The sequence below is a fragment of the Neomonachus schauinslandi genome, chromosome 14, assembly GCF_002201575.2.
Source record: "Neomonachus schauinslandi chromosome 14, ASM220157v2, whole genome shotgun sequence".
NCBI lineage: Eukaryota > Metazoa > Chordata > Mammalia > Carnivora > Phocidae > Neomonachus > Neomonachus schauinslandi.
This window is the reverse complement of record NC_058416.1, coordinates 13,070,983-13,097,879: the sequence shown is the minus strand read 5'-3', so window position 1 is coordinate 13,097,879 and position 26,897 is coordinate 13,070,983. Positions and strand designations below refer to the sequence as shown.

General features: G+C 39.9%; 1 protein-coding gene across 1 annotated transcript in view; it reads right to left on the bottom strand.

Moving 5' to 3' along the window:
• VPS4B (vacuolar protein sorting 4 homolog B) overlaps positions 1 to 20,922 on the bottom strand; it is a 28,718-nt gene extending 7,796 nt beyond the window's left edge. Inside the window, 9 exon segments of the mRNA XM_021686147.2 lie at positions 725 to 806; positions 1,320 to 1,468; positions 1,851 to 1,906; positions 1,908 to 2,008; positions 5,183 to 5,302; positions 8,749 to 8,816; positions 11,709 to 11,865; positions 13,211 to 13,322; positions 20,665 to 20,922. Coding sequence (XP_021541822.1) covers positions 725 to 806; positions 1,320 to 1,468; positions 1,851 to 1,906; positions 1,908 to 2,008; positions 5,183 to 5,302; positions 8,749 to 8,816; positions 11,709 to 11,865; positions 13,211 to 13,322; positions 20,665 to 20,691 — 872 coding nt within the window. The 5' untranslated portion in view covers positions 20,692 to 20,922.
• Positions 20,923 to 26,897: the final 5,975 nt, after the last annotated feature.

Here is a 26,897-nt window from a genome sequence, read left to right as displayed (position 1 = left end):
AGTGGCTGTGAAGACTTCGTTCTTTAGGTAACTCTCTGTGGCTATGAGAATTTTAAATTTCCATTATTTCTAGAGATGGGTTTAGAATTAGGCCATTTTTCAAAAATAACCAGCAGATCTCCTTTCTTAATACTGGATGGTAACCTAGCATCCCGGCAAACCATCAAGTGAATGGATAAAAGTGGCAAGAACTGGTGCTAATTTTTACCATGCAAAATTCAATGAATGAAATAGGGAACGGTGTGCATGAAAAGTAACGAGTCCATATATCTTTCCTGTAGCTCAAGTTCAATATGTAATTTAAAAATTATAGACATAAACTTTTAATGAAATATATCTTGGTTATCTATCATACTTTAACTTACATGATTGTCATTTTGCTAAAATTTTATGTGAAAGTTTCCCACTGAAATACCAAGCTACATTTGTACATGAAGCATCAGTGCCTTACACTAAGCTTAATTAGAATTAAAAGTAAGCATTAGGTAATATATTTTCCAATGTGAAAGATTCCGTATACGAAAATCTCGTATCTTCAATATAGCAAGCAAGTAAGCAAACAAATGCCTGCCTCTCTTCCCCCAACGCAGGGGGCAACAGGGTTAGAGTACATCAAAAAAATTCTGAAAAGTTGTCAGAATGCCTCTTCAACGAACAAAAAGGGAACTGTCACTGACTTGTTACATCTGCAGTGAGAAATAAGATCTTCATTGTATCATCATACCTTCTTCTAATGGCAGAATCCAGAACCCAGGGTATATTTGTAGCTCCCAGAACCAAAATTCCATCATTGTCTATACCAACGCCTGCATCAAAATACGTAATATTTTAAGTAATTTGTCATTTTAGTGTTCTTTTCAACCTCATCTATATGTTCTGTTAAGAATGTGGTGTTTTAATGTTAATAAAGTGCCTCATATTGAGAGTCTCTCTCTGAAAAAACTGTATTTAATCAAATATCACATTATTCAAATATGATGCAAATATTTCCAAGAATCAAATTTGCTAGACTATGGACAAATACTATTCATATTCTTCTCAAAAGATTTCATTTGAAGTCTACATTCTTTTACTGATAGTGTTCCTGGTAGGTTATAAGTGAATATGCGCATCTCCTTACTGTTTATGCCAGAATCCTACAGATGATTACAACGGGGTGCAGACTTTGTGTGCATGTGCAGGACAATCAGAATGAAACATGGCACAGTGAGAACACTTAGTCTGCTAAAATGGAGAAATTCGACTTGAATTTTTTCCATTATTATGATAATAGCAGTTATAAAATAAATAGAAACTATTTTAGAAGTCAGTACCCCTACCTTGCATTTGAACTAGGAACTCCGTCTTAATTCTACGGGCAGCTTCGCTTTCATTTTCACTTCTTGAGCCGCACAGAGAATCAATTTCATCAATGAAGATAATGGAAGGTTTACTCTCTCTAGCAAGTTGGAATAAGTTCTTAACTAGCCTAAAAATAAGTAAAAGCTTTCAGTTTCTTAAAAAAATAGTAAATGACACGACTTAATGAAAAAAACTAAAATAGAATATATACAGTATTTTAAGAACTCTAAAGTCCAATCATGTTTTGGTCCAGAAAATAAGAATCCTACAATTAGATGACTCAGTTTATGATTTACTAAACTATACTATATGTAACTGTACATATGCTATCTTTTCCCTATGAAATGAATTTCAAACTAGGGACTGATCTGACACAGAAATGAATACTTATACTATGTCACTTCTCTGAATGTCTATGAATGATATAAGCCTATTACTTTATAGACTGATATAATGATTACCAGGCAGAGAGAAACTTAAAAAAAAAAAAAAATCAACTTACTACTTACTTTTCACTTTCACCTAGCCACTTTGAGACAAGGTCAGAGGAAGATACTGAAAAAAAACGTGGAGTTGTTTGCTTCTGTTGCTACAGCTTTGGCTAAATAGGACTTTCCTGTTCCAGGTGGCCCAAATAACAGAATTCCCCTCCAAGGCGTTCTCTTGCCTAAAATTTGCATTAGAAAAATAACATGAGAATCTTAAGACTGTTAATTTCTGTTACCGGAGACGACATCCCTACTGAAGAATACTGTGAAGAGGTTTTCACTCTACAGCTATCAGAATAAAAAAATTTTTTTTTAAATAAACTAAGGTAAGTATGTCTTAGAAGTAGCTCATTTACTTTTTCTTTTCTTTCTTTTTTTTTTTTTTTTAAGATTTTATTTATTTGACAGAGAGAGAGAGAACGAGAGAACACAAGCAGGGGGAGTGAGAGAGGGAGGAGCAGGCTTCCCACTGAGCAAGGAGCCCGATGTGGGACTCAATCCCAGGACCCTGGGATCATGACCTGAGCCGTAGGCAGACGCTTAACCGAATGAGTCACCCAAGAGCCCCTCTTATTTGCTTTTTCTAGGGAACACTTTGTCAAATGTGTTTACATAGATATAATCCTTCTAACAGGAAGTTCATTTACTTCACTCATTCATTCAACTACTATGTACTAAAACCACAATGTATAGACTGAGAACCTTGAACACAAAAGGATCTCTGCCCTCCATGGGTTTATAGTCTAGTAAGGGCAGAATCGTTCAGTTAAAAGGTACTTCCTGATTGTCTGCTGTGTGCAATAATCAATATCAGAATATTGTAGGATAAATGAGATCCACAGGGCAAGGGCAGCTGGAAACATTTTCTTTTAAATATTTATATTTCTTGGGGCGCCTGGGTGGCTCAGTTGGTTAAGCAACTGCCTTCAGCTCAGGTCATGATCCCGGGGTCCTGGGATCGAGTCCCGCATCGGGCTCCCTGCTCTGCGGGGAGCCTGCTTCTCCCTCTCCCACTCCCCCTGCTTGTGTTCCCTCTCTCGCTGTGTCTCTCTCTGTCAAATAAATAAATAAAATCTTTAAAAAAAAAAAATTTATATTTCTTATAAATATTTGTGATTCTTTAATACTAAGATTATTAAATAGTCTTTTAAATATTTTGGAGGAATGAAACTAACACAGTCTGGCTGATCCCTCACAAAGTTCTATTCAATTCCTGATCCACAAGGAAGCGCAGGTTACTATTACGGAGAGCATATTCTTATTCAGGTGGTTGGGTAATGATGAGGAGACTCCCTGAAATCCTAGTTTTGCCAAAATAGAACAAGTGAACAAATCAACTCTTTGTATTTCAATTTTCCTAATAAGAAATCACAACGCTGCCTAAAATAAAACAGACTGAGTTACATCTGGCAAAAAAATATCAAATATACATTTAAAAAATTTCTAGGTTCAAACTGTGGATGGGTACATGGTATCTACATAAGAATGACATGTAGATTACTAATGGCAGAACTAAATACTGTTGTATTTATTGTTATGAAAGCCTCAACTTTGACTTGAGTTCTATCTTCCTATTTTAAATGTCTGCAATTGTACGTCAGTGTTCCCTTAAGCGCGGTATATATGACTGGTGGTACAGGAAGTGCTTTTCAGGTAGTATACAAATACTTTTTATTTAAATCATTTTTAAAATGTGTATGAGAAAAATACAAATTTTTCTATTTATAGTAGACACAAAGCAATCTTTTTAAATGATGCTACTACAGAAAAACAAGAAAGATGATTTATAAGTTCAAATACAGGCAAAACGATCTATGGTGTTAGGGGGAGTCAAGAGTGATCACCTTTGCAGAGGAAAGATCTGGCAGAGGGACCTGTGGGTTACTGGTATCATTTCTTGATCTGTGTGATGATGATTACATAGATGTACTGACCTTCTGATAATTTGTGAAGCTGAACACTTTTAGGTTCCTGCTGGTCTCTGTATATTTATGCTGTACTTTAGGAAAAATATGCTCTAAAAGTGAGTGATTTAAAGAAAGATATTTAAAAAATAATAATGGTACACGTATACGGAAATAATCATAAGGAAGATATAGCCATGACTTGTGTTTGGAAAACACTGGCGTAAGTAACAGAGAATGAGCTCACCCATACTTTCGTGCCTTTACGGGATCACGATATCAACTTTTACACTGTTAATTTCGTATTTCTGAAGTGAGGTTGTAAGTCCTACCTGGCTTGGCGGACCCCGAGTGGCTCACAGGGTCTTTGCTCATCACTCCTCTACATGACATCACTTTCGGGACCTGTTCAGTTTGAGGCCAACACCACAGATTTGCTCTCTACATAAACCAGCACAGCCTGTTTCACGGTTACACCGTGGGTATAGCCACATCACCACACAGGCAGGCCATCAAGCACAAAAAGGACAATGGGAAGGAATGGCTCAGCAGGGACAAATGAGCTGCTGCTAGAGCTGGAACTTCAACCATAGCCAGATGGTTGTGTGAGCAATATTCTCCTCATGGTGAGAATGAGCTGGCCCTAGAGGACAGGTACTTCGTCTGAAAATGTTAAATAATTCTTGCTCTGCTTTTTAAGAAACGGGAAAAACTGATACAACTAGTACATGGCCACTGTAAAAACTTCAGATGAAAGTTCAAACCCGGGCGCCTGGGTGGCTCAGTTGGTTAAGCGACTGCCTTCGGCTCAGGTCATGATCCCAGGGTCCTGGGATCGAGTCCCACATCGGGCTCCCGGCTCAGCGGGAAGCCTGCTTCTCCCTCTCCCACTCCCCCTGCTTGTGTTCCTGCTCTCGCTGTCTCTGTCTCTGTCAAATAAATAAATAAAACCTTTAAAAAAAAAAAAAAAAGTTCAAACCCATCGTCTTATCTTCTAGGCATAACATTAGCATTTTTGTCAATCTGTCTACATTTACTTCTCAGCACACACATTTATTTCACAAATGTAGAGTCATACTACACGTTTATAGCTCGTGTTTTGATCTTTATATACATATGTGGACATTCTTTCATGTCAATTATAACATAGATCTAAATTTCTTAATGTAGACGTACCCTCTAATTGAACGAGTGCACAGTATTCTGCTGCGTGCTAGTGATTTACACTTTGCCCTACTGGTTGACATTTAGGTTTTTTGCAGTATGTGTATACTGCAAATATGTGTACGAAATAAAGACCTTTGTGTAGAGGTATATCACTGCCTTATAACAGAATTTATTTAAGGTGCTAACTTATGATATGGTGACAAAAATTCACAATGCTCTACCTCATTCGTCAATGTTAATTTTAAAACAATCATCAGAAAATCTATATAACAGTCATCTCACCTGTAAAAAGATGAGGGAATTTAATAGGCAATATCACAGCCTCTTTAAGTGCCTCTTTGGCTCCTTCGAGACCAGCAACATCATTCCATTTCACATTTGGTCGCTCTATAACAATGGCACCTACAAGAGAAGTACATCATCTTTAAATTAAGTACTATTCCATCAAACGTAGAAGACAACATGAAATAATGACATTCAAGAAATACATTATAAAATTGTCTGAAAAAGTTTTATCTATTAAAAACCCTCTTGAGGGCGCCTGGGTGGCTCAGTCGGTTAAGCGACTGCCTTCGGCTCAGGTCATGATCCTGGAGTCCCGGGATCGAGTCCCGCATCGGGCTCCCTGCTCGGCGGGGAGTCTGCTTCTCCCTCTGACCCTCCCCACTCTCATGTGCTCTCTCTCATTCTCTCTCTCTCAAATAAATAAATAAAATCTTAAAAAAAAAAAAAACCCTCTTGAAACTGTGCGATTAGGAAGTAGCTGTTAGGGCGGAGTCAGAAGCTGTCAGAAAGCTGGGCTGGGTGATTGGCTAACCTAGGGTAGGTCACTTAACTTTCCGATTTCCGCTTCCTCACCATGAAATGAAAAGAATACTGTCTGCCCAAACTACTTAAGACGGGTTAGTGGAGGGATCAAATGACATAATGAATATTAGAGTGTCTGGAAAAGCACCAAGCATTACATCAAATGGTTACAATGTTTGAATGCACTGATTCTGAAGTATTAAAGGTACCTGTTCAATGGGGGCTGATCAACTACTTTTTTCTTAACAAAAATACCCAGTGATCTAATGCTCTCCTTAAGCACCAAAAGGAAAAGATACTTAAGAACTTAGACACACAGACAGACAGACAGATGGACAGATAAATAGTAGGGAGAATTGGAGGGAGGGGATGATGGAGGAGAGAGAGACAATGTGCTCCTGGAGATCTGCAATACTTTCCTGAGATTTGCCAAATTTTCTTTGGGGCCTCTAAATAGACCTACTTACAATTTTTGCACATTAAAAAGTTATTGAAATGATTGTTATCTAAATGATTTAGTTTTTCTATACAATATATTCAGAAGCCCCAGCAATTGTTGTAGTGAGTCTATAAAGGTTTCTTCTAATATAGCTTACTGGCAAAAGTTTTGAATTCTCTTTTATCAAAAGCTTTTCCAAAAGCTGGTTCTAAGGTGATATGGAATTGTTTTAAGTACTGCAAAACATCACCACTTACACAATTCACTGATTACCAATGAAGTTAGTTTTATGGGTATTTCTTCTTGCTTTTTACAAAACATCATTTATTATTATAAGAGCAGTTATATTACACAACCTACTTATGAAAATCTTTAGCTATAGATTAAAATTAAATGAAACCATAAATACTTCCTGCATTCTAGAAGTTCACATTAAGTATAAATTAAAGCCAATTCACTTCTTTTCTATGTTCCATTCAGCTTAGTAACCCTACGTGAGGAAATATTTATATTATCTGATAGGATTTTGTGATAGTTAACAAAAAAAAAGTAAATTTACTTTCTATATCAGCAGCATCTGGTAAACTAAAGTTTTTTCTAAGTATGAATTTTCTAATTATGCCAAAGCTTATCTTCACATATAACTAATACTTTTCAAAGTTTAAAAGTCACTTTGGAATGTTTAGTGACACAAGATTATTCACATAAAAGTAATATTAATAAAAGTAGTAATTAAAAAGGGGAGAGGGATTATTGGGAATAAAAGCCAAATGATATGTTTCCAATTATATAAATTTATCCAGTCTTTGATTACACTCATGTTATTAAACCTCAAAAGTCACTGAGCATCAAAACAGCTAACAAAAAACTCAAATCATAAATTCTTTAATTTTAATAATCAAATACTACACTTAAAGTCATACCTTAAAACAGAAGTAAAAGATTTAAAATACTCTTTCAGAAAAAAAGAAAGATTCAAAAAAGGATATTATACAGTGAAATCAATGAGCAAACTATTAAATGAAAAGATGGAAAAAAGGACTCTGAGATATGAAAGGCTAGGACTCCTTTCATACTCCACTTCATCCTGAAATTCCAAATAAATTTCCTCATTTAAGTATTTTTAGCATTTGTATTTTTATACATCTCTGGTTCTTATCATTACTGATTTTAAAGAAAAATTCCCCATTAAAAATGGGCTTGTATCTTTTCCAAAACTAAAGATACACTCCAGTTTTTACTTTGTGGGGGAGAGAGGGAAACAAAACCAAAAGGACGGGAAAAAAACACCTTTTGCCTTACAACTGAATTAAGGCCACTTGGCACAGACCGCTGGGTTGTCCAGCAAAACTGAGTACGAGGCATGTGCCCACACTGCTCCAGGCAGTGGTGGTGTGGCAGCAGAAACTCAGCTTTTCCTTTTGGACTTTATCCACCTTTGAAGTTCTCATTTATAAATTATCCTCACAAACTGTAGTGCTTTCCAGATATTAACCTTATAGTATTCTCCTATATATCCCAGTAGGACTGGTAAAACAAAAAATAGAATAAAAATAAAGAGACTAGTTGGTACAGCAAGATTAAAGGACTGGCCAAGCTAGATATATTCACCATTCACTAACCCAGGCTGTGCCTCTATAATGGAAATCCTTCCCAGTTATGCATTCTATTTGGCAAAATTCAAATGAACAAAATACATAAAATTCAACTCAAAAAGTCATCAACTAACGTATCAAAAAACAATCAAATCTCAGTACAAAGCCAGCAATTAAACAGGTGCCATTTTAGATACATACAGCTACTACTGTTTACTGAGGCCCTAAAATTTGTTGGATGTAACCTTGGCAGTTTTTACACTGTCTTAACCTTCTAACTGCCCAGAAAAGAAGGTATTAGTAATTTCCATTTTAGAGCTGGGGTCTTCTACTCTGAAAGGTTTGGGAACCTGCCCAAGATCAGACCGCTTTTCTGCAGCGGGCCCTGGAGGGGACTCCAGATCTGAATGGAACCAAAATCCATGCCTCTCATCATGTCACTATACTACACGCACAGGAGAATGAAAGACTTTTAGAGTTCTGGAAGGTAAAAACAGAAAGCTGGAAGAGATAAATGTAAATGGCGACACTGAAATATTACAAAACACAGATGAGGAAGGTCTGGAAACATGAAATAAACCATCAATGAATCAGCTACAGCAAGAGCAATAAAAGTCAAGTGTGAGTCCCAATTCATTCTGTTCCTCTGACAATTTGGAAATTTTAATACTGTCAGATTTTATAATATGGCTAGTAGTGTAAATGCTACCTTCTCTAAAAGGGGGCAAATAAGACAAAATGAAAAAGAGTAAGTTGACTGGCAGGTTTTTTAAGGCACATATAAAACCAAACAATATTTTTACTACATGGGAAAAACCAACCTAGTAGAGACCCTATACAGCAAATCCTATGAAAATTGACAAAGTCAGCATGTGACCACTGGGAACCAAAGCCAGTTCTTGAACCTCATTTGAATACAGAGGGGAAAAAACAATTCAAATAGACAATTCACTATAAGGTTTTTTAAAAAATAAGATAGTAAATTTAAAAATGAAATCTAAAGCAACCTTGAAGTTGATTCTGTAGTTTCTTTTTTTCAGGATCATCAGATTCTCCTTCCCCATCACTGTCATTCCTAATAAAAAGAATTTAATATATTCAAATGATCACTCATTGCTATCAAAATAAGGCAAAAATGAAGGAATAATTAATCTGAAATCTGTAACTTAAGTGGCAAAATAAGACATTCACATTAAAAGTTATGCTTATTTTATTACTTTTAAGAGTATATTAAATAAAATAGTAAGCAGGCATATTACCCAACAATATGGAATCATGAACAGGAAAGGAGCAAAAAGACCAGAATGAAGTCAGGAACCAGCTCCAAATTCCCACGACATACCGATGTATGTACAAATTCATAAACGTATGCCCACACACCTCATTCCACAAAAGACTTAAGATGAGTTACAGGAGTGTTGTGAATAACATAAAACCATCAAACCAGGCAAACTATGTATCAGAACAAGAAGCCATAACCAGGAGAGAAAAACCCAGAATATTAATTATTTAAGGTATAAAGGTCTATAATCCTTAGTCTGGGGGTTCCAGAGAATAGATGAAGCTATTGATGAAAATGAACTGAGACCAAAAGACAAGTAAATCAACCCAGATATTTCATATCTGAGAATTTATTCTGAAAAAATAATTTAAAAGGCGTTCAAATATTTGACTACAAGGAAAATCATGCCCACAGTTCCGAAAAGGGAAAAATTAGAAATAAAGTATGTTCAGTTATGGGGATAGACTACATTGCATATGATAGACTACACTGCAATCTTTAAAAATGATGTTGTAGAAACAGTTTACTGAGATGTTTATAATACAACGTTGAATGAAAAAGTGATAAGGTAAAAAATATGGCATTACATCATTTTTTACACAGAACATATAAAGGGAGATTTAAAAGCTTGACAGATTTTCCCCCAAAATGGGATTGGCTTGTTCATCATAGGATAGTGGGGTTATGGGTTGGGCAGAGACTGCCAACTGATTCACTTGATATTCACTCCGACCTTCTTCTACCAGGCTTTCTTCTACAATGAAGATTGTACTTACAAAAAGTTGCCCTTTCTGGGCTTCCCTGCAGCTAGGGCCCCACACCAGACCAAAGTTCCTCCAAGAAGGTGGAGGCAGGAACTGAGGTGGCAGCTGCATGCGAGGAGACCATCCCTTTGAGCGAAAGCCGTGGCGTGCTGAGGGACCTGTGGCAGACGTCCTACTGGCCCCTGCCTGGCATCAGAAGGCCTTGACAGTGGCGTTGGCAGCAGTGGGATCCCTACCAGAACCACCCTGGTGGAGGTGGCCACTTCTCCTAACGATATGGAATCCAAGCTTGATTCCCTGCCCCCACCCCAAAATCTATAAGGTCAATCCTCTATAGTAAGCCCCTTTTTGTTAAATTAGCCAAGGTGGGTCCTGCTATTCAATACAGAATTGGCACCCCCCCACCCCCGCCCCGCTAGGCAGCCATCTCAGGAAGGGAGAACACAGGGTCTTCAAGCAAGACCAGAGACCAGAGAAGCCTCCACTCACAGGGAGGAGAGGACATTTCTGCTGGCAAGGGAGTCTCAGGAAGAGTAGGGGGTCCAGGCACTTGAGGTTAATGAAATTTTTCACAAGAGTTTCATTTTAATTTTGCAGACCCAGTCTTCCAAATGGCCCAACCTTCACATAAGAAACCCTAAAGTTGACTCTATGTTGAAATTCAACAATCTGTAAGATCAGGTGGGGTCTGATTTTTGTTATGTCAATGCTGTAGGTGCAGAAGATAAAAATATTCTTAGGTGTCACAGGAACTCCCTGGTTTCCTGACCATGTCTTGAATAGAGAATATAAAATCTTGAGCTTTTAATTCTCTTCAAACTCTCCCATGTGGTCAACTCTAGTTTTTTGTTTTTTTTTAAAATTTTTTATTTTATTATGGTATGTTAATCACCATACGTTACATCATTAGTTTTTGATGTAGTGTTCCATGATTCACTGTTTGCGTATAACACCCAGTGCTCCATGCAGTACGTACCCATCACCAGGCTAACCCATCCTCCCACCCCCCTCCCCTCTAGAACCCTCAGTTTGTTTCTCAGAGTCCATAGTCTCTCATGGTTTGTCTCCCCTCTGATTTCCCCCCCTTCATTTTTCCCTTCCTGCTATCTTTTTTTTTTTTTTTTAACATATAATGCATTACTTGTTTCAGAGGTACAGGTCTGTGATTCAAGTCTTACACAATTCACAGCGCTCACCATAGCACATACCCTCCCAATGTCTATCACCCAGCCACCCCATCCCTCCCACCCCCCACCACTCCAGCAACCCTCAGTTTGTTTCCTGAGATTAAGAATTCCTCATATCAGTGAGGTCATATGATACATGTCTTTCTCTGATTGACTTATTTTGCTCAGCATAACACCCTCCAGTTCCATCCACGTCGTTGCAAATGGCAAGATTTCATTCCTTTTGATGGCTGCATAATATTCCATTGTGTATATATACCACATCTTCTTTATCTATTCATCTGTTGATGGACATCTTGGGTCTTTCCATAGTTTGGCTATTGTGGACTCTAGTTCTTACATTCCTCTGTCCTTCAAAATGGCCTCTGGTAGTAGCCACAGAGGCCCTGAAGCACTGCCTTCAAAAGACACTCCATTCCTAGTGACCACAGGAGGTTATCTAAGTGCTTTGTGCCACTGCATCCCATGAACTGTATCACATCCACTAACGCGAACCAGAACCTCCTGCCTTCAAACCCAACCAGGCCTGATAACCCTATCCCAGAGTTTCATTTTTTAGACATGAGAGACTATGTTCCAATAAAACTATTTACAAAAACATGCAGCAGGTCAGATTTGCCTATGAGTCATGGATTGCCAACACCTGTTTAAACAAAAGAAACTGATTTCACAAATTAAATGTAATTTTATCTTTTCATTAGATATAGTAAAATCTAACACTCTAAAATACATACCCCTTCTCGTCAGCTGGACTTGGCTGTCCCACTTTCACTGGCTTCTGTGGATTTTTCTCTTTCTTTTTCAGGTACTCCTTTAGTTTTTCTGCTCTATCAAGATATTCTGTACACTTTGCCCTGATACTTTGCTTGGCTTTATCACCCTGCGCTTCATCTATTAAAGGGAAATGAGAGAGATTTTTCCATCAGTATTTAAACCTGTCTGTTTAAACCTAGACACAATTCTGAGACAAGGACAATCTATTTTGGGGGAGGGAGGAAGAGCATCTCTAGCTCATCGTAACCAATGATCATCAACTCTTCTCTGCTGCCTCCAGCATGGTTGGAGGCCAAGAGTGGGTCTGAGTCAGAAAAGAGATCTGAGCAAGACACTAGGATATTTTAAGTTAATGTTAAATAATAAGAAATTGTTTAATATTCTTTGGGCTTTATATTCTTCCCATAACGTTTTGTGCAGATAGTTGAAAGCTACTTGTCTCATACAAAACCAATTACAAGACAAACAGAAGTAATATTAACCATTTCCATTAATGTCTACATAAACTTTATTTCATAGCAAAAAAATGACAGAAATCCCATATATTATATGTACCACTAATATTGTAATTTTACTACATAAAGGTCTCTGTGAGAGCAATTTCAAAAGCAGGCTTCGGCAGGATGTGCAGCACATGGGACTACCCCACATATGTTATGATTCATTCTTAGTTTCACTTTTGACAGAAAAACCTCAAAATGAAATGGAGGAGCTCAAAAGAAAATCCTGAATTATTCAAATGCTAAAACTGTTATTTAAAAATAACTTTAAGAGGGGTGCCTGGGTGGCTCAGTCGTTCAGCGTCTGCCTTCGGCTCAGATCATGATCCCAGGGTCCTGGGATCCAGCCCCGCATCAGGCTCCCTGCTCGGCGGTAAGCGTGCTTCTCCCTCTCCCACTCCCCTGCTTGTGTTCCCTCTCTAGCTGTGTCTCTGTCAAATAAATAAAATCTTAAAAAAAAATCTTTAAGAAAGACACTGTTTTCAAATGCTCAGCATTAGGTTTAAGATCAAGAAAGGCAGTGTTTTTTACTCATTTTCCCCTCACTGCTGTATTCTAGTGTCTACAACAATACCTGGCACATGGGAAACATGCAATACATGTTTGGAAAATATATGAATAAAATGTTTCCCAACCTATTTTTTTTTTAATGTACTTAAAAGAGTATTTTCAGAGATGCTTAGAAAATGTGAGGTTCATACATAATCTGAGTACATTACCAATAGAAAACTATTTCCATTGACTGTGGTATTTTAATATGCTTAGGTACACAAAGTAATAATTAACTATGGTAACTGTGCACATTTGTTTGCTGAATACTCAAAAAATACTAACAAGCTAGGGGGAATTTTTTGCAAATGGATGGTTTAGAATTTTCTTGCATTGTACTTCAATTTTTATAAATGAAATAGAATAATCTTTTCCTTTAACGTTTTAAAATAAAAAGCAAACTATGACCTTACATTTAACTACATGAAGAAAATACTGAACAGCGTGTTGGTAGAGTTGAAGAGCTTCCTCATAGTTCCCAGCTTTGTCTTCCTGGGCTGCTTTGCCAGCAAGATCTATTGCTTTCTGTTTGAAGGGAGGCAAAATCATACCATCAAAATCACATAAGCATTACTTTGAAGTAAATGATCATGCCGAAAGTTTTTTTTAATAAAAGCAACCTTAAAACAAACCGATCTGTTTTCTCTAAATCTCAATTGCATGTTATTATAAATTGTAATGATTTATAAAATGTAAACTACATTTGTTATACGGGTAAATGCTATCTGATTTCTACTTTATCCAGTACCAATCACTAAGATTTTCATACAATTTTCATTCAACGAATGTCAAGCTTAGAGCTAGTAAGGAATAACTGAGTAATATGAAAATTCATGTTAAAATCATTCAGGGAAATTCTCAAAAATCCAGTGCTGTTATAGATAAAGTACATAACAATAGTAAAATATAAATGGTATAAAACCCCCTCAGAAGCAATGGGGCAATGAAATATCAAGAATCTGAAAATACCCAAATCTTTTAATCCAGTAATTATCTAAAAGGTTAACTGAACAAAGATAGTAACCAGAGGGGTCTTTTAAAACAAGACAAAATAAAACCTGAAAACTTCAATTTTAAGCAGCAAAAAGATGCTACACAATAAATTATTATAGGATCATTAAAATAATCCTATTCCTATTTGAAAGAGCAAAAACAAACAAAAATACCACAGGAAAAGGATGAAAAGAAAATTTAACAGAGGTTGTCTTTGATAAGACTCAACTTTTTCTTTTTCTACTTTTCCACATCTTTTAAAGATGCCTATAATGAACATAGGTTTTTGTGTAGTATTAAAAAAAACCAAACAGGGGCGCCTGGGTGGCTCAGTCGTTAAGCCTCTGCCTTCGGCTCAGGTCATGATCCCAGGGTCCTGGGATCGAGCCCCGCATCGGGCTCCCAGCTCCGCGGGAAGCCTGCTCCTCCCTCTCCCACTCCCCCTGCTTGTGTTCCTTCTCTCGCTGTGTCTCTCTCTGTCAAATAAATTAATAAAATCTTAAAAAAATAAAAAATAAAAAAAATAAAAAAAACCAAACAAACAAAAACTCCTGAAATAGATCCATACAAATATGCAAAACCAAGTTAATGATGGAAGAACCAGTGCTGGAGCAATTAGACGTCTGTAAGAAAAAAAAAAAAACAAAGACAGAGACTGAGAATCTTTTTTTTTGTTTGTTTTTTAAAGCAGGCTCCACGCCCAGCATGGAGCCCAACATGGGGCTTGAACTCACAACCCTGAGATCAAGACCTGAGCTGAGATCAAGAGTCAGACCCTGGGCAGAAGACATGAACAGACATTTCTGCAAAGAAGACATCCAAATGACCAACAGACCCATGAAAAAGTGCTCAACATCCTCGGCATCAGGGAAATAGATATCAAAACCTCAATGAGATACCACCTCACACCAGTAAGAATGGCTAAAATTAACAAGTCAGGAAATGACAGATGTTGGCGAGGATGCGGAGAAAGGGGAACCCTCCTACACTGTTGGTGGGAATGCAAGCTGGTGCAGCCACTCTGGAAAATAGTATGGAGGCTCCTCAAAAAGTTGAAAATAGAGCTACCCTACGACCCAGCAACTGCTCTACTGGGTATTTACCCCAAAGATACAAATGTAGTGATCCGAAGGGGCACGTGCACCCCAATGTTTATAGCAGCAATGTCCACAATAGCCAAACTATGGAAAGAGCCTAGATGTCCATCAACAGAGGAACGGATAAAGAAGATGTGGTCTATATATACAATGGAGTATTATGCAGCCATCAAAAAAAAAAATGAAATCTTGCCACGACGTGGATGGAACTAGAGGGTATTATGCTAAGCGAAATAAGTTAATCAGAGAAAGACAAGTATCATATGATCTCAATGATATGAGGAATCTGAGAAACAAGACAGAGGATCATAGGGGAAGTGAGGGAAAAATGAAACAAGACGAAACCAGAGAGGGAGACAAACCAAAGAGACTCTTAATCTCGGGAAACAAACAGGGTTGCTGGAAAAGAGGGGGGTGGGAGAGATGGTGTGGCTGGGTGACACTGGGGAGGGTATGTACTATGGTGAGTGCTGTGAATTGTGTAAGACTGATGAATCACAGACCTGTACCCCTGAAACAAGTAATACATTATATACGTTATATGTTAATTAAAAAAAAAAGTCAGACCCTCACCTGACTAAGCCACCCAGGTGCCCAGAGACAGAGAATCTTGACCTAAACCACTCTGTACAAAAATTAACTCACTATATTGTTCACCCAAACCTAATATCCCCATCAGCCACTTTACATGTCTTCTTATATCAGAATACAAGCCCTGGGAAATCAAGGGTGATATACTGCTTTTATGATTCCCTAAGACTTAGCACATTTGGTCATTAGCACATTCATCACAGCACTCATACACATGGTCAACTGGTGGTTTGGTGCACCTGGTCATTTAAAAATGGATGCAGAAGACTCCGTGGCTACGCCATGCAGAGGAAATAAGTTCTTTCTTATTCTAGCTGACAATTTTCTTCTATTATTTTGAATTGCTGTGCCACTCACCTCTCCAGCTACACACTCCCCTCACTAGCAGTTAGTCCTCTTTTTGGCACCATAATGATGGTTAAAGGAAAACTCTTACAGTCAGTATCTAATCGTCTAGTGCCAAATATAGTACTAATGACTTTAAGCCAGCCTTTCTCTGATGGTCATGACTGTATCCAGCACTGTCCAAAACGCAAGCCACTATCTATAATCGGCTTCTGAGCACCTGTGGCTAGTGTGACTGAGGAGTTTTAAATTTTGAGTAAAATTTAAATTTAAATAGCTACTTGTAGCTACTGTACTAGACAGTGCATGTTAAACCTTTAATCAAACATGATGATTTGAGAATATGCATGTTTTTCCCTTGCTGAATATCCCACTTCACCCTTGTTTCTGTTAGCATTTTTCATCTGAAATGAAATTAACTGTGTCTTGTATGGTTCTGGAGTGCCAACTATTCTTAGTCCTGACCACTTCCATCGCTACTATCCTAGCTCAATCCACTAATACATGTGTCAAAACTACCACCGTGCCTCCTAAGTGGTCAGCCTGCTTCCGCACTCAGCACCTTGAAGTCCTTATGGCAACCAGTGAAGGGCCGGCCCCTTTGATGGATTTCCACTGCTGGGTCATGGTCATGGTCTACAAGGCCTTCAGTGACCCAGCCCTGGCTCCCTCTGGGTTGCATCTCAAATCCGTTAGTCCACCTTCACACAGGCAGCCTGTGCACTGTTGATCCCTCTGCCTAGAATGCTCTTCCCTGCTCTTCCCCCCCACCAATAGGTGCATGACAGTCTCCTTTTCAGCCACAGAGCAAATGCCAAGTCCTCAGAGAGGCCCTCCCTAATCTATTTCAGAGGCTGCACTCCCTCCGTCCCTGCTTTCAGTTCTCCTCTCACCCCCATCCCATCATTGTGCGTATCATTACATTTATCTGTGGATACTCACGCACTGCCTATCTCCTTATATATAAACGTGAGCTCCATGAGCACAGGGACTTCAACTGCAGCACTGTGCTATCCCCAGAGCCTGGAACAATGCCTGGCACACACTGGGTACTTAATAAAATTGTTGAACAAATGAAAAAAATCCCCAATTGCTTTCTCAAAATCTTCCTTTTGGTTATTTTACCTCTATAATCTCTAACAATTTTTCTCCACTGGATATTTTCCTGTCAGTGCTATGTCTTTTCCCTATGCTCTGGAGACCATCCCCACCTTCCTTCTCTGACATTCACCCTATCAATTATATGCCACTCTACTGCTCTCCCCAACCTAACCTTCCCCCTCCCCCGCTTTTTTGTTGGGGCCTTCCTCAGCATAAACATGTATGTAAAGTCCTACTTCAAACTCATATATACAAAACACAAACTAAAACACACCGGGCTCTCCCCAGTTCCTAGGTTCCTCTCTAGTTACTACCTTACTCATCTTTTCACCTCCATAACAAAATCCCAAAAAGAACTCCAAGTTCATCACGGTTCCTTGATTCCTCCATGGCAATGCTTCCTGCTGACTACCAGGTCTCACACTTACCTAACTCTCTCTCCACAGCATTTAATCCTCCTAACAGACATCTGGACATGGCCTCCTCCTCCGTTAGCCTCCATGGCACCATTCTCTCTTGGTTTTACTCTGGATTATATTAATGATTCTTTTTCAGACTCCCTTTTCTCTCTCCTTAAATGCCACTATTCCAGAATTTCTACCTGTTTCTTGTTTTTCCTCATTCTATGAACTCTCCAGGATGCCCATAACCTCTGCAACCATCTGTACGCTATTAACTCTCAAACCCTTGCTTCCGGCCTGGCCCCCTCTCTCTAGTTCTACACATATGTATCCAACCACTCATTGAACATTTCCACTTGGTTGTCCCCACAACGCATTTCAAGCTCAAAAAGTTCCAGAACACCTGCCCCCAAATATGCCCTCTTTTTGTAATCCCAGAACCAATTCCTCCCCATTCAACTCAGGGAGCTGGGAGAAAACCCAGACTCCTCCTGCCCTCTCCTTCTAAATGCAGAGCCAAGCCTGACTGTTCTTCCTCTTCAATCTGTCTCTGATCAATCCTCTCTTCTTCTTTAACAGGTACTACACTACTTTGGCCCTCACCATCTCCCATCACACAGAACCCTGCCTTCCCAACTGGTCTCCCTGTTTCCAGGCCTGCTACCAATCAAGTTGTCCCCTGCACACAAATGGTAGTTTCCTTCTACAATAAAAACCTGGGCAGATTTCTTTCTGATTCTCCATCTGCAGCAGGATGAGGACCAATCATCTGTGTGGCACACACCTCTCCATGGCCTGACTAGGCCAGTCCTCCCACCTTACACACTCAGTCCCAGTCGTACCCAACTAGGGACAACCCAGACAACTCAGACCAGGGCCTTTGTTTACGGTGCACTCTCTACCTGAAATATACTACCTATCTTCCAGTCAGACTCCAGTTTCTCTAAGCATCAGCATAGTCATGGTCTTCCTGCTGCAAAGCCCTCCCCCAAAACCCCCAGGGGGCCTAGCCTATGCTTCCTCGAAATTTCCACACAGTATCCCCATCAGCCACTTTACATGTCTTCTCACATCAGAATACAAGCCCTGGGAAATCAAGGGTGATATATTGCTTTTATGATTCCCTAAGACTTAGCAAAATGAATGGCATATTTAGGATTGAGTAAACTTGAGTTCTATGCATACTGCATTACTTGCAATTTCTCCCAACCCTCTCCAAGGTTTATTACACTTCTAGACTGAGGTATATATTCTTTGTCTTTACCTGAAATGCATCCCATTTTCTTGTCCAAAAAGGCCTAACTTCATAGTGAAAGAAAGCACAAACTTACAAGCAAATAAACCTGGATTCAAAACTAACTTCAATACTAATTAAAATCACAACTTTAATACACTTTGGTTTCTTACACTGTGAAACCGAAGTAATATTGAAGAGTTGTTTTGAAGATTACATAAGATCACACCAAATACCAGGTGGACAATTAGTGTCAGTACCTTTCACATTATCTAAGCTCACATCATCTCCTCTGTGAAACATTTCTCATTTATCCTTGAAGAGTTAGATAAGCCCTTCCTTTCTGCCCTCCCGCACTCACCTCTAATTTTATTATAGCACTACTGTGTTATTTTATAATTTTGATTTTTAATTATCTGCATTCCTCCATTAGATTATAAGCATCTGGTTATGGGGAGTCTTGCCTTGTTCGGTGGGAAAATTGTTATTTGAATAGTCTTCATCCAAATTTCCTAGGTTAGAAGGTTAAAAAGGTTGAATGAGAAAGGGCACCTATGACCCAACCACAATACAATTATAACTCAACATCTCTCCCCGTTTAACACCAGCAACATGCCTTTAGTATGTGTCCTAATCTCTAACTGATTCATTGAGGAACACCTGCCCCAATTCAAATATGATGCAAACGGAGTAGAGAATGAAAGTGCAGTTATTAGAAAAGAAAAAAGGTATCAGTAAATGGATGAAAATTATGTTGTGGAATGTCCAAATTACATGCAAGGTCTTGACAAATGAAAAGTTAGTGGAATAAAACGAGTTAAATGACCAACAAGGATGAAGACAGCACTTAAAAAGTCGCCTTTGATATTCAAAGGGACAATACTTTTTCCAAGAACACCAAAAAGACCCTTTCTGAATGGGGCTACAAAAAAATAAATAAATAAAAATAAAAAAACAATGTTAAGTGGAGATTATTATATTTTTATTATATCTTACTAAATGCAAGCCTGTTGGAAAAGATACAAAATCAACATATGACCTATTCTTGATTCTAAGTCACAGTTGCAATTATGTTTTAAGATATATAAAACGTTTACTTTGATAATCTTTTGGGTCCATTTTCAAGGTAAAAGTCCCAGGAAAGCTCCTCCCTCCAACTTTTTTCTTTTTTCTTGGTGAATTTTTGAGCTCTATTTAAATGGATCTACTTTCAGCGGTCTTTCTTCAGGATCAATTGGCCTGGTTTGCGCAGGTCTTCCATTATCCTTGAGCTTGCACCAGGCACTCAATAAATGTCTCATCAACTACTGCAAGACCAAGACGAGGATTCAACACAGGTATTTTATGTCGATCTTCCCCCCAGACTGACCTAGTGGACTGGGAGTCCTCGAGGTTAAGACACATCCTAAACCCCTCTGAAACCTCAGATCCATTCTAGGGATGGGAAGCACCATTTCAGAAATTTCTCTTCTCAAATGAATTCCACAGAGATCCAACAATTATGTCTAAAAGTTTAGAAGTCTGATTTATGTACAAAACACTGTACTCGCTGCGGTAGGGGTGGGAAGGTGGAGCACAGAGGAGCTTAAAACTACTCCCTGATTTTGAATACATTTTGGGAGCACATGAATGCACAGCTCAATGAATTCACGGATCCCTCAAATTCTAAGACTGTCCTCATAGTTCTATACACCTGACAGCTAAACGAGAAGGGCTTTGCTATACCAGCTTGAGAGACGGAGAACTAAGACCACCTTATCTTCAACTGGCTCAGGGCTGTGCTTTGCAAACCTTACGTTCTTTTCTCTTACATTGATTGGAGCGTCTGGGCCTCTCGTTCAAAGCTATGCCCAGTTCGGTTCAAAAGAGGAAAAAAAACCCCACCTCAAACAAAGTGAAGATTTCCACGTAGCCGGTGGGCTCTGGAGACCCCGGAAGCTGGAGGAAAGAGCCCGACCCTCCCGCCTGCAGGTTGGGCACGAGCACCGCCCTCCTCCGCCCCGCAATAGGGGCGCGGCCGCTTCCTCCCTCCTCCTCGGCCCCCACTCCGAACCCCGCGCCGCCCCTAGGCTCCGGCTCTCCAGGGGGCGGGAGAACAGTGATACCTGGAGGTTGGGCGAGGTGGATGTCATGGCGGAGACTCGAGGAGATTCTCTGGGGAGGAACGAGGGCAGAGGAAGCCAACAGCGGCGACGTCGAATCGCGCCCGGTGTTGCCCCAAACGTGTGCAGGCTGGTGGCTCTCGGACCCCGAGCAGCGGCTTCCTCTCTGGAACTTCCAAAACCAAACGGCGCTTCGAGAGCCGCCCGACCCTTCTCACAAAACTTCCGCAATCCTAAGCCCCTCCGGGCTCTCGCCCCGCCTCTGGCCCCAGCACTTCCGCTTTTGTCATCAGCGCGCGCGCTACCCAGTCTCCAGCCACCCGGGTCTCGCCTTAGCCCCGGGATCTCGCGAGGCCTGTAGCGACATCCCTGAAGCTCCCCCTGGCCTTGTGGCGGTGAAACTGAGCACCAGCGCACTGAGGCTCTGGCTTAGGGGCAGAGAGGACACCTGGGGTCGAGATCTGTTCCCTTCTTTTTCCAAATGTCTTATGCTTGAGATGAATTACTGGCTCTGGCTCCTTTCACTCCACGTCACGGAGCGCGCTCTGTAGCTCGATGGCTTTTGAGTGAAAAAAGTCATCCCATTTCCAACACCCATCAGTTGGGGACTTGGGCCCGTTCCTGTGCCAGATGGGGGGTGATTATAGTACCTACCTTAGGATGGTGAATAATGCTAGTAGCGTGCCATAGCACAGTGTTAGGTAAACAGAAAGATCTCAGTAGACTTCAGGGCTTATTACTCAACACTTTACACTCCATTCAACAAGCACTTTTTTTTTTTTTAAAGATTTTATTTATTTATTTGAGACAGAGAGAATGAGAGAGAGCACATGAGAGGGGGGAGGGTCAGAGGGAGAAGCAGACTCCCCGCTGAGCAGGGAGCCCGATGCGGGACTCGATCCAGGGACTCCAGGATCATGACCTGAGCCGAAGGCAGTCGCTTAACCAACTGAGCCACCCAGGCGCCCTCAACAAGCACTTTTCGAATGATTGTCACGGCTCTATGAGGCCCTGAGCATGTTAATGAAAGGAGCGTATAGCAGCTGCCCTCGAGGAGCTCACGTTTTTGCTGGGGAAGCAGGCTCCCGAACACAGGTCTTGTGAAACTGGTAGACCGGATATCTTTTAATACCGTTTCTAAAGAAGGTTAATGACTTGAGAGGTTAAGTGCTTTATGTGAGATCACGTGTCAGGGATTAGTCGCAGAACTAAAATAAGACCTTTCCTCAGCCGTTTCTATTGTTTGCGGCCAAAATCCTCTCCTTCTTCTTCTTCCTTTCATAGTAAAACTTCCCAAAGGAAAGTGAAATAGATATTTAACCATTCCTTTCATTCTATTTCCCACTCAGTCCCTAATTCTTTCCAATCATCTGGTGTCTCCTAAATGATTAACATACGTCCCGCCCCCTTCTTACTAGGTACTGTCAACTACTGAGTTTTAATAGTATTATACTGATACAAATGTCTTAGTTTTGATAAATATACAAGATAAGATGTTAACAGCAGGGAATATCGGGTAAAGAGTATGTGGGAATTCTCTATATATCTTTGCAACTCTTTTGTAACTATTATTTTAGAAGTTTTTTTTTTTTCTTTAATCATGCTCTTTGGGAGCTTACATTCTAGTGGGATAGAAACTTGTTACCTTTTACATGTTTAAAAATGTAAATCTAAAAATGCTACATGTGTGATGATTTATAAAGTACTTTCACATATATTATTTCCTTATTCTGTGAAGTCGATCTTAAGTATACCATATGAGGAAAGCTAAGCCTCAGAGACATAGATGTTCCCCAATCCATGCAGCTTTTAAGTGGCAAAGTTGGAGTTTGATCCCAGGTCACCCGACTCCAGATCGAATATTAGAAGATAAACAGTGACAAATGGTAGGACTGAGGCAGACTGCACCACAAGGCCACAGAGGAGAAACCCCTTAATTTGGATTGAGTGGCTAGGAATTTCATGGGGAAAGTGTCTGTTAAACTAAATCTTAAAATCTTAAACTGATTTTGACAGAATCTAGGCCATTTCAGCCAGAAGACAAAGCATGAATAAAGGCACAGGAGAGTAAATATCTGGCATGTGTGAGAGATGGCTAGAATGTAGGAAGCAGGAGGAGCTCTGGGGGAAGGAGTGGCAGGAGGAGAAGCTAAAAATGCACCGATGGGCACTGCCAGGTTCTCAAAGCTTTGGATGATAAGGAGTTTGGACTTTGTTCTATGGGGATTAAGTATTCATTGAAAGGTTCCCCCCTCCCTTTATCATGCCCTTCTCCTCTCCCTCCTCTCTAACTTTCTTCCTTTTAAAAGAAAGTAGATTAAGTAGGGTCCTGATTTAATCCAATATTGGTTTTATGAAAATGGATCTCACAGTTGTTTGTAGAATGCACCAGGAAGAGAGAGGAGGTGGGAAGATCAAGTAGGAGGCTATTGCAACAGTGTTAGGTTTTAGAAAACTCAGGGTACTGAGCCAGATAGCATATGTCCCATTCCAGAAGCCCAGTACCTATTTGGACTTCGATTAATACATCCTCGCTCCCACAATTGCTTTCACCAGTTCAACCTGGTTGAAATCATACCTATTCTTCAAGTGCTAGTTCCAATGTTAGTTCCTCAAGATAGCTTCAAAACATTTCTGAACTCTTATAGCACTTTTGACCTTGAATTGTCCTTACATAATGCACGTTAAGTCCCTAATACAGTGCCTGTAGCACTGCAGAGACTCAAAAATTGTTAGCCTCACTCACACAGTGTCCATCCTTTCTAGACTGTAAAATCACAAGGACAAAGACTTCACCATATTCCTTTTTGTAACCCCCTGTGCCCTTACTCCCTGCATATACCTACAGAGTATGTGCTTAAATAGCCAAGGTTTGTTGAAGAAAATGAAGTCACCTTGCTCATGATCAAGGGTTTTGGAGATTAAGAAATTTAGTTGGCTGTTAAGTGACATTTGTGGTTTCAGGCTCAGCGAGTCTCTTCGTCCAGCTCATTCAGGACCAAGTCCATTTCATTCAAACCATCTTAAAGGAAATGCCTAATCTGAAAGTCCTCACAGCATGCCCTGCACAGCCACTCAAGTCCACCCAGAAGGCTGGTCCCAGCTTGTTGAGTCACCAGCTCCCTCCCTGACCTGCAGTATAATTATAAGGAAGGCAAGGCACGAACAGTGCTGATCACATGAAAGAAGTGACTCAGGCAGTTTCTGGGCAAGAAACCTGTTCTCCGTATCAGGCAGCATACCTTTCTGCATGTGCCTGGGAACCCTGCAGACCCAGCCCTTCCTCAATAGCTGCTATTCGTTTTATTCATATGAAGTCACACAGAGTTTTTGGACTGATGATGTCAATGTCCATCAGCCTCGTGAGGGAGGGCATGTCCATCGAAGGAGCTCTTCATGGTTGTTGATTACCTATGGGCAGATACACTGTAAGGCTTTCAAGCAGAAGATGAGGTGCCTTTCCTCAAGAAGTTTACAGGATAACACCACCATCCCCCAGAATGTGAATACTTGGAACACGGATAATGCCCTTAGAAAGAATTGATTTCTAATTCCTTTCCCCACTCCTGTTCAACCCAAGTCTTCTCCTGAACGGTTTTGTCCAAGAATGCCTCCTGTGCTTTTTTTTTTTTTTTTTTTTTGAGAGAGACAGAGCATGAGCGGGGGGGAGGGGCAGAGGGAGAGGGAGAAGCAGACTCCTCACTGAGCAGGGAACCCGACGTGGGGCTCCGTCCCAGGACCCTGGGATCATGACCCAAGCCGAAGGCAGACGCTTAACCGACTGAGCCACCCAGGCGCCCCACCTCCTGTGCTCTTGTGCTAGATTCAGTATTCAAGCGGTTGTGGTTGAAAGCTGAAAACAGTCAAAACTCCCGTTTTTCCCTTTCAGAGAGTATCAGGCGTGAGCTACATTTTTTCAGTTTTCTCCCTCTTTCAAGACCCTTGGCTCAATTAATCTCAATTAATTGATCTTCAGGACACCTGGGTGGCTCAGTCAGATAAGCATCTGGGATGGAGCCCCACATCTGGCTCCTTGCTCTGCGGGGAGCCCGCTTCTCCCTCTGCCTGCCATTTCCCCTGCTGTGCCCACACGTGCTCTCTCTGACAAATAAATAAAATCCTTTTTAAAAAAATAATTGATCTTTGGCACTATAATAGGAAAAACAGCATTTTCTAATCTTATATATGCTCTCTGATACATTTACAGATAAAATGACTTGCTTCATAATGATGCAGTGTAGGGATGGGTAGGTTGGGAGAGTGTGTGTGTGTGTGTGTGTGTGTGTATGTGTGTGTTTAACACACAAGAGTGGCCATGACTTACTGCCTTGATGACTGTTATAGCTGGGAATGGATGCAGGGTGGGGGGATTGTCCAATGCACCAATCTCTCTGCTTTTCTATATGTTTAAATTTCTCCACAATAAGAGGTTTTTTTTAAAATGTATTTCCATATTTGTGCTGAACTGTGTTCAAATTCTTTGTCCCGTTTTCTGGTGTGGTGCTCACCTTTTCATCTTTCTTTTATTGATTTATTAAAGTCCTTTGTACATTAAGGAAGTTCTTTTGTTATATGTGTTGCAAATATTTTCCCACTTTGTTCTTTTCTATTACTTTTTTTGGCATGAAAATTTGTTTCAACACAGTTACATTTATCATTCTTTTCCTTTTTCTTTTTTGGTTATGTTTAGAAAGAGCTTACTCACTACTAGATTATTTAAAACAATGACAATATACCTGTGTCTTTGCACAATACTTTCGACATTTTATTGTTGCATTAAATCTTTGACCTCTCTGGAATTTATTTTGGTGTAACAGTTGAGGTCAAGATCTAGCTTTGTTGTTTTACTTTTATTTATTCCAAATTGATAATCAATTGTCCCAATATTATTTATTTAGCACCCATTTTTTTCCTCCACTCATCTGAAAGGCTACCTTTAGCATGTAACAATTTCTCACAAGGATTTGTCTGAAATCTTAATTATGTTTTTTTTAAACATTTATTTATTTATTTGAGAGAAAGAGAGAGAGTGCCAGGGGAAGGAGTAGTGGGAGATGGAGACAGAAAATCCCAAACAGACTCCCTGCTGAGCAGGCAGCCAGATGCAAGGCTCATTCCCACTACCCAGAGATCATGACCCAAACGGAAATCAAGAGTTGGATGCTCAACTGACTGAGCCACCTAGGCGCCCCATGAAATCTTGATTATGTTTTAATGATCCCTTTTCACTATCTTTTCTTATGCCAGGAAAACTGTTTTTTATTACAGTAGCTTTGTAATACACTTCAGTATTTTGTGGAACTGCCTGATTCATTCTAAGCAGAATGGAAAACTAAGGGTTCAGGCTCTGATGTTGGAATGCTTGGTTCAAATCTTGGCTTGAATGCATATCAGATAATTACTTATCTTCTCTAGGATGCTGTTTTTGCTTCTGTAAAATGAGGATGGTAATGCTACCTGTCAAATGGGGCTGTGTGAGAATTAAATGAGCCTAGCATATAGTAGAATTGGGCTTGGAATATAGTTAACACCCACCAAATGTTAGCTATCCATAATTTTCAGGATAGTTATGATTTTCTTATATTTATTCTTCCATGTCAACTTTGGTATCATTTGTCAAGTTCCACCTAAAAAGCTTATTTATTTTGGAATTGAATCAGTAGATTAATTAGGGCATGTGAACATTTTATGATATTAAATTTCCCTCAGATTTCAAAAACATATTATTTTTTATTTTTTTTATTCTTATGTTAATCCCCTACATTACATCATTAGTTTTAGATGTAGTGTTCCATGATTCATTGTTTGTGCATAACAGCCAGTGCTCCATGCAGAATGTGCCCTCCTCAATACCCACCACCAGGCTAACCCATCCTCCCACCCCCCTCCCCTCTAGAACCATCAGTTTGTTTTTCAGAGTCCATCGTCTCTCATGGTTCGTCTACCCCTCCGATTTCCCCCGCTTCATTCTTCCCCTCCTGCTACCTTCTTCTTCTTTTTTTTTCTTAACATATATTGCATTATTTGTTTCAGAGGTACAGATCTGAGATTCAACAGTCTTGCACAATTCACAGCGCTTACCAGAGCACATACCCTCCCCAGTGTCTATCACCCAGTCACCCCATCCCTCCCACCCCACCCCCCACTCCAGCAACCCTCAGTTTGTTTCCTGCGATTAAGAATTCCTCATATCAGTGAGGTCATATGATACATGTCTTTCTCTGTTTGACTTATTT